General features: G+C 50.5%; 1 protein-coding gene across 1 annotated transcript; it reads left to right on the top strand.

Moving 5' to 3' along the window:
* Positions 1-269: 269 nt before the first annotated feature.
* Positions 270-2,563, top strand: Sox17 (SRY (sex determining region Y)-box 17). The gene is made up of 2 exons (XM_013009283.1): positions 270-757; positions 1,288-2,563. The coding sequence occupies exons 1-2, from the start codon at positions 448-450 to the stop codon at positions 2,202-2,204; spliced, it is 1,227 nt and encodes a 408-aa protein (XP_012864737.1). The 5' UTR covers positions 270-447; the 3' UTR covers positions 2,205-2,563.
* Positions 2,564-7,958: the final 5,395 nt, after the last annotated feature.

Genomic DNA, 7,958 nt, shown 5'->3' on the forward strand with positions numbered 1-7,958 from the left:
AAGCCGTTCTCTATCCGGGGTTGGAGAGGACTAGGCGCCAGAGCCCGGCTCCAGCCACCTTTTCCGGGGGCAGGTGTAGCCTTGGACGCGGAGCTGGGGGAGGGGAAAGGGGCGGGCGTGGGGTTGAACTGGGACTTGGGACTCCGACCACCGTCTGGGCGTGGGCCGCACGACTCGCGCCCGGCCCGCCCCCGTCGCTCCATTGGCCACGTCGGTACAGAAAAGGCCTCGCAAACGGGGGGCGCCCGCAGTGTCACTGGGTTGCCCAGGGGGTGCTGGTTAGGTCGTGGGCTGGGCCTGGCAGGACACGCTGGCGGTGGGCTCGGGTCGGGGCCCGTGGAGTTCTCAAGGCATCTCCTGGCTCGCTCTCGCCACCCCTCCCCCAGGATCGGGGGTGGCGGCGTGTCTGGCTGAGGGTAGCGGGGCGCGGGGCAGGGCTGGAGCGCCATGAGCAGCCCGGATGCGGGATACGCCAGTGACGACCAGAGCCAACCCCGGAGCGCGCTGCCCGCGGTGATGGCCGGGCTGGGCCCTTGCCCCTGGGCCGAGTCTCTGAGCCCCCTCGGGGATGTGAAGGTGAAGGGCGGCGAGGCGGCGGCTAGTAGCGGAGCGCTGTCTGGGGCCCCGGGACGGGCCAAGGGCGAGTCCCGCATCCGGCGGCCGATGAACGCCTTCATGGTGTGGGCGAAGGACGAGCGCAAGCGGCTGGCGCAGCAGAACCCGGACTTGCACAATGCGGAACTGAGCAAGATGCTCGGTGAGTAGTCTCGGCCGGGGACCCAGGCGCGCCGGTGGGACCCCGAGGGCTCTTCCCTAGGTGCGTGGGTATAATTCGCGGGCCTGGCGCCCGAGACGAGGGATATGGTTTAGCCACGTTCTTCTCTTTCCAAACTTTCGGTCTTGATCAGCCACCGCCTTCCTAATTACCCGGGTGGCCCGGAAAGCTAGAATGGCTTTGCGAGGGTCGGGGAGGCTGGGGAGAGGAGGCTTCCCGGCCTGTCCGAGCGGCCACCGCGGCCCAGCAGTAATGGTACCCTGACTTGGGTGGGCCCTTTCTCGATCCTTTCCGAATCATTGGGAATCGGGAGCGCCGGAGGCTACCGCCGCGTGGGCTGCCCTGAATGGAGATGAGAAAAGGGGTCCCAGGCCTCCACGCCCAAATGAATCCCGCTCCCCCTCGGGCTGTGCAATTCGAGGTTGGAGGCTGCGGGCGACAAGATCGGGCCCGAAGGGGGAGCGCAGCGCGGTAACCCCGGCGCCCCCCGCACCCTCCCGCCCCGCTTGCAGGCAAGTCGTGGAAGGCGCTGACGCTGGCGGAGAAGCGGCCGTTCGTGGAGGAGGCCGAGCGGCTGCGCGTGCAGCACATGCAGGACCACCCCAACTACAAGTACCGGCCCCGGCGGCGCAAGCAGGTGAAGCGGCTGAAGCGGGTGGAGGGAGGCTTCCTGCACGGCCTCGCCGAGCCGCAGGCCGCAGCGCTGGGCCCCGACGGCGGCCGCGTGGCGATGGACGGCTTGGGCCTGCCCTTCCCGGAGCAGGGCTTCCCCGCGGGCCCGCCGATGCTGGCCCCGCATGTGGGCGGCCACTACCGCGACTGCCAGGGCCTGGGCGCGCCCCCGCTGGACGGCTACCCGCTGCCCACGCCGGACACATCTCCACTGGATGGCGTGGACCCGGATCCAGCCTTCTTCGCCGCCCCGATGCCTGGGGACTGCCCGGCGCCCGCCACCTACAACTACCCGCAGGTCTCGGACTACGCGATGCCTCCGGAACCGCCCGCCGGCCACATGCACCCGCGACTGGGCCACGAGCCCGCGGGTCCCTCGATGCCGGGCCTCCTGGCGCCCCCTAGCGCCCTGCACATGTACTACGGCGCGATGGGGTCCCCGGCGGCGGGCGGCGGACGCGGCTTTCACGTGCAGCCCGCGCAGAGCCCCGCAGCGGGCCCCGGGCAGCCGTCCCCCCCTCCCGAGGCGCTGCCTTGCAGGGATGGCACGGACCCGACTCAACCCGCGGAGCTCCTCGGCGAGGTGGACCGCACGGAATTCGAACAGTATCTGCACTTCGTGTGCAAGCCGGAGATGGGGCTCCCCTACCAGGGACACGACTGCGGGGTGAGCCTCCCAGACAGCCACGGGGCCATTTCCTCCGTGGTGTCCGACGCCAGCTCTGCCGTGTATTACTGCAACTACCCGGACGTTTGACAGCTCCCGCCCAGCCGCACTCTGCGGGCCAGAAGCTCAGTGTTACACACTTCCTGGAGAAGCGAAGGAAACCCCTAGCCCCGCGCTTCGGTTTTGTTTTTGGTTTTAGTTTGTTTTTTTTTTTTTAGGTTGTCTTGGCAGATAATTTATGGTAATTTATTTTGTCTACCACTTGAACATTTGGGGGGAGGGTGGTTGTGGAGTTTGGGTTTAAAATTGATTTCATTGACTCGCTTCCCCGTGCCATGATCCAAACCCCCATTTCTGATCTCAAATTAACCTTCTGTGAATGTTCTCTTAAAACAGTGACTCCATTCTTTGGAAATTTATGTGATCAAAAATTTGCCCCAAGTGTGTGTGTGAGTGTGTTTAATCTTTTTTTTAAAAAATAAAAATCTTAAGTATTGGGTTTTATTTTTCATCTTAGCAGTGTCTCTGTCAAACTAGTCTTAGAAGAATCCTCCATTCAAAATCCACGTTAAGTACTAATGCAACTAGAAACACATACTTAATGGAAAATGCCTCGTCTTACCTACAAGAAGCTCTAAAAATGCACATTAGAATGTAGTTTGCTCTAAGTTCTTATTGGAGGAGGAAAAGCTTCCCACAATGAACCTTCTTAGTCATTAAAAGTAGTGGTTAACATTAACATTAAAAATGTTTTACAATCTACTTTTAAGAGCAGATGTCCAAGTAGTTTCATTATCTGTCAGTTTTCAGACCTGCCTAAAGAAGCTTTGTGCCCTCCCCTGTTCTAGTGTATAGTCACCATGAATCCTTATCTCTCACTCAACACAGCTTACACAACTTGGCTTTAATTCTCACACTTACACTTAGGGATGTAGTATGGCTGGGACCTAATCAAAATAAACTGCATTTTGATAGCTAGTCAGCATTAGCCTCTAAATTCAGTCCTTGTATTTTGCTATAGGTAAACACATCCATGCCTTATTTCCTGACACTTGAGTCTAAATGTGGAAAGAGTGCCTGGGTGGATTTGTGCATAGCGTGCTCTGCAATGTGAGTAAGGCTACAAGTTTACACATCGTGAGTGAGCACATTTTACTTAGAAGAATCCAATAACGGGCATAAGGATATGATCAGCTCATTCCGGCCGTGGCATTTTTCACACATTCTGTACATTGAGGCATGAATAGGAACACATGATTCGGTATTTGCTGTGCCAGATGTTTCCACCATGCCATTCTGCACAGTGTGAGGCTGAACAAGCCTGCAAGCCTGTGTGTGTGTGTGTGTTTGTGTGAACCCAAGTCTTCTGCATGCTAGTAAGCCCAATACCTCTGAATTATACCCCATGCCCTACTACAAGTTTTTAAGTCATTCATAGTATTTGTGCTGGGATATATCCACAGGTGCTGGAAGAACTTACATTCTGTTGAGAGTTTAGATCTAAGCTGAAATATTTGGCTGGATTATTTGAACATATCCAGACATGTTTTTGGTAGGGATTTGTGGATACTAGAAAGGGTGAAATGTTTCAGTGTAGAATGGTTAAGTCTTGTTAAACATTATAAGCCACCTTAATAATTCTAGAATTAGAGAACTTACCTCATTATCAAACTGATTAGTTTTTGTTAAGCGGTCTACCCTTTTCCATGCTGTTTCTTCCTCTGGCCCCAAGGTTCTTCCATTGCCCATCTGAGCACTTCCACTGAGATGTCCCCAGCCTTCCAGGTAGATGACAACATAAACAAAAGGGGCTCCTTGTTCAGGTTCAAGGCCATATGGCCAGTTCAGATTTTGTGCCCAGGGAGACTCAGCTATACCTTTGGCTAATAAAATTAAGATAAACAAGCAAAAGAGGAAGGGAGAAGAAGTCAAGTGCTTAGGTAAATGAATCCTGTTAACTTGCATTCTTTTTTTTTGGGGGGGGGTCCAGTCGTGGGGCCTGAACTCTGGGCCTGGGCGCTGTCCCTCAGCTCTATCAGCTCAAGGCTAGTGCTCTACCACTTGATCTACAGTGCCACTTCGGGTTTTTCTGCTTATGTGGTGCTGAGGAATAGAACCCAGGGCCTCATGCATGAGGGGCAAGCACTCTACCACTGAGCCACCTTCCCAGCCCCTTAACTTGCATTCTTAATACTCATCAGGTATGGGTGGGAAAATAAGACCTAAAGGGCTAAAGTAGCTACTCATTCTTGTGTGTGTGTGTGTGTGTTTTCCAGTCATGGGGCCTGAACTCGGCCTGGGTGCTGTCCCTCAGCTCTTTAGCTCAAGTCTAGCACCTACCACTTGAGCCACAGTGCCACTTCCGGCTTTTTCTGCTTATGTGGTGCTGAGGAATCGAACCCAGGGCCTCATGCATGAAGGGCAAGCACTCTATCACTGAACCAACTTCCCAACCTCAAGCTATTCATTCTTGAAGGTAGCTCATTCTTGAAGGTAGCACTCAGATGAGATAACTGCAACTACTTTGTTCTTTAATACTTGGCTTTTTTTAAACTTTTAATTTGGAAACATATACATAAAGTTACATTGCTCCCAATTCCCATGTCAACTTCTGAAATGTGTGTGTGTGTGTGTGTGTGTGTGTGTGTGTGTGTGTGTGTGTGTGGTGTATTGGTACTGGGGCTTGGACTCAAGGTCAAGTCACTTTCTCTTAGCTTATCACTCAACATTGGCTTTTCTACCACTTGAGTCACAACTCCATTTCTGGCCCTTTGACAGTTAATTGGAGATAAGAGTCTCACAAACTTTTCTGTCCTGGGTGGTTTTGAAGTTTGATCCTCAGATCTCAACCTTCTGAATAATTAGGAAAACAGGTCTGAGCCAATTCTACGATATGTTAGAAGTCAGTTGGAGGTAAGAATCCAGAGCAGGTTTGTGGTTCTAAGTAGCTTTAAATGTCTTGCATATTTGGATTCACCTGAAGATAATAAAAGAGACCTTTCTACAGGAATAAACACACATGCAGGTCCACTTTGTATTTCAGAAATACTTTCGGGTAATTCATAACTTTCCCCCCTTATAAACAGCCAAGAGTTTAAGAATCTAAAACCATCAGATGATGCTGGTTTGTTGGGAGGGATGACACCCAAGTGTGGAAACCTGTGTTTGAAAATACCAAGTATCATCTCCCTACACTGACTTCCTTCCTTTTTTTCTGTCTCCTTCCTCCCTCCCTCCCTCCCTGCCTGCTTGCCTGCCTGCTTTCCTTCCTTCCTTCCTTCCTTCCTTTTCTTTCCTCCCTCCCTCTCTTCCTTCCTTTCTCTTTTTCTTTTTCTAACGAGCTGGAATCCAGGGCTTTTTCACTCAAGGCTGGTGCTCCATCACTTGAAGCACAGCTCCATTTCTAGCTTTTTGCTGGCTAAGTGAAGATAAGAGTCTCATGAACTTTTCTACTGGGGCTGGCTTTGAATCACAGTCCTCATACGCTTGTTAAACAGAGTTCAAGGATGATGGGGAATAGAAGCCTTAATCATAATATTTTGCCACAATGAAGATATATCTTTTGATGGGGATGGTAGCTAATCTCTTAAGATAGGCCCTAGCAAACTGTACTTGGTGTATATATCCCTGTAGAATCTGGGCTAAATTTGCTACTCTGATCTAATAGAAGACATTAAAACTGCTATTGTGCTAGCTCCTGGGCCAACTTGTAGGAAGGCTTCGTGGGTTTTGTTTCTTGTGCCCAAGAAGCCCTGAGCAACTAAAAGTCTGTTTACCAATGTTGGAGGCCACAGGACGATGGAAAGGAAGGGAAAAGGTTCAACTTCCCCTCTAGCTCATTCCCACTAGCCATCCTCGGATTGGAATATAAGAGACATCAGAATAAAAAATACCCAGAAGGGTATGGGAGTGTAGTTCAGTGAGAGAGTGCTTGGCTAGCATTCATAAAAACAGGTTTAATCCCAGCATCTTCTTAAGTAATGGTGTTTTGTTATGTTGTAACAGATTACTAGAACCATTTTGAACCCCTTTTTCCTTTCAAAGTACTGGAATGTGAGCTCTAGAGCAGTTAGGGGAAAAAGCATTGGCGCCCATCAGGGACTCCTTTAATATTTTCTTCCTTCCTTCCTTCCTTCCTTCCTTCCTTCCTTCCTTCCTTCCTTCCTTCCTTCCTTCCTTCCTTCCTTCCTTCCTTCCTTCCTGTCTTTCTTTCTTTCTTTCTTTTCTTCTTTTTGTGAGTTGTGGCTTAGGTGCTATCCCTCAGCTCTTCAGCTCAAGATGAGCGAGCTACCGCTTGAGCCACAGTGCCACTTCCAGTTTCTAGTGGTTTTATTGGAGATAAGAGTCTTACGGACTTTTCTGTCCAGGCTGGCTTTGAACTGTGATCCTCAGATTTCAGACTCCTGAGTAGCTAGGATTACAGGCGTGAGCCACTGGCACCCAGCCCAGCTACTTTTAATATTTTCAAGTGAAAGACAACGTAAAACATTCAGTAAAATCCACCTAGGCTGGATAACCATGACAGACCAAAGATCTAGACTGTTCCTTCTGCTTGGACATAGGTGAAGAGACCCAGGTACCTACTGGCTGGTGACACACAGGGACTTTCCTGGCAAGCTCTCTGCCACTGAACTATACCACCAGCTTCTAGCTGGTGATTTTAAAAAGCATCATATTTTTCTTAATTTTTGTGTTTTCCTTAGAAACAAATTTGTCCACTATTGAGAATAATAGGAAGAGGGTAGGGTGTCTTTTCTCCCAAGAGGACCCTAAATAATCTCTATTAAAGATTAGGGGCTGGGAAGGTGGCTCAGTGGTAGAGCGCTTGCCTTACATGTCTGAGGCCCTGGGTTTGATTCCTCAACACCACAAAAGCAAAAAGAAAAAAGCCAGAAGTGGCGCTGTGGCTCAAGTGGTAGAGCACTAGCCTTGAGCTGAGGAGCTGAGGGACAGCGCCCAGGCCCAGAGTTCAGGACCCATGACTGACAAAAAAAAAAAAAAAGGCTAAGAGGTAAGTAACTCTTTCACTATTGAGTCTTATCTCAGAAGAGAACTAGAGCAGGGGGGCTGGTGGCTCACACCTGTAATCCTAGCTACTCAGGAGGCTGAGATCTGAGGATGGTGGTTCAAAGCCAACCTACGGAGGAAAGTCCATGAGACTCTTATCTCCAATTAACCACCGGAATACCAGAAGTGGAGCTGTAGCTCAAAGTGGTAGCATGCTAGGCTTGAGCAGAAAAGCTCAGGGACCATGCCCATGCCCAGTTCATGCTCCATGACCTAGCAGAGAGGGGTGGGGGAGGGAAGGAGGGAGAGAGAGATTGCAAGAGAAATCCTAGCATTTTGTCTTTAAATTTGTGCTGATGCTAAGAACACATACAAGCAAAAGGAATGTGGAACAAACAGAACAGAGTGCTGTGAGTCAGTGTATCAATGCATCCCAATATTTGTACATGTCTCGTTTCATTTTGTGTGTAATATTTCAAACTGGGCTCGCTACATCATAGAAGTTCAAACTTCCCTTCTTCTCCTTATTCTTCTTTGATTCATTTTGACAGTATTGAACATCCACTATTTCAGTACACATTTATTCTTCCTGCTTACAACGTGGTGCTTCATACTGGGTCCAGAATATTCTCTGAAGAAAACTTTATTTATGCTCCTACCTGATTCTTGCCTGCAGTAGGATGGGGTATCTCTTTCAGATCAAGTGCCTCTCTAGCTGATAAGCCTATAATGAGCTGAGTATTTCATTGGCTCCCAGGCCTGGGATCTAATATCTGTCCCTACTTTCCTTATGAGAGTGGTGCTGTGGCCAGGCCTCGTGGCTCACGCCTGTAATCA

Source organism: Dipodomys ordii, unplaced genomic scaffold (genome assembly GCF_000151885.1).
Source record: "Dipodomys ordii isolate 6190 unplaced genomic scaffold, Dord_2.0 Scaffold9, whole genome shotgun sequence".
Lineage (NCBI taxonomy): Eukaryota > Metazoa > Chordata > Mammalia > Rodentia > Heteromyidae > Dipodomys > Dipodomys ordii.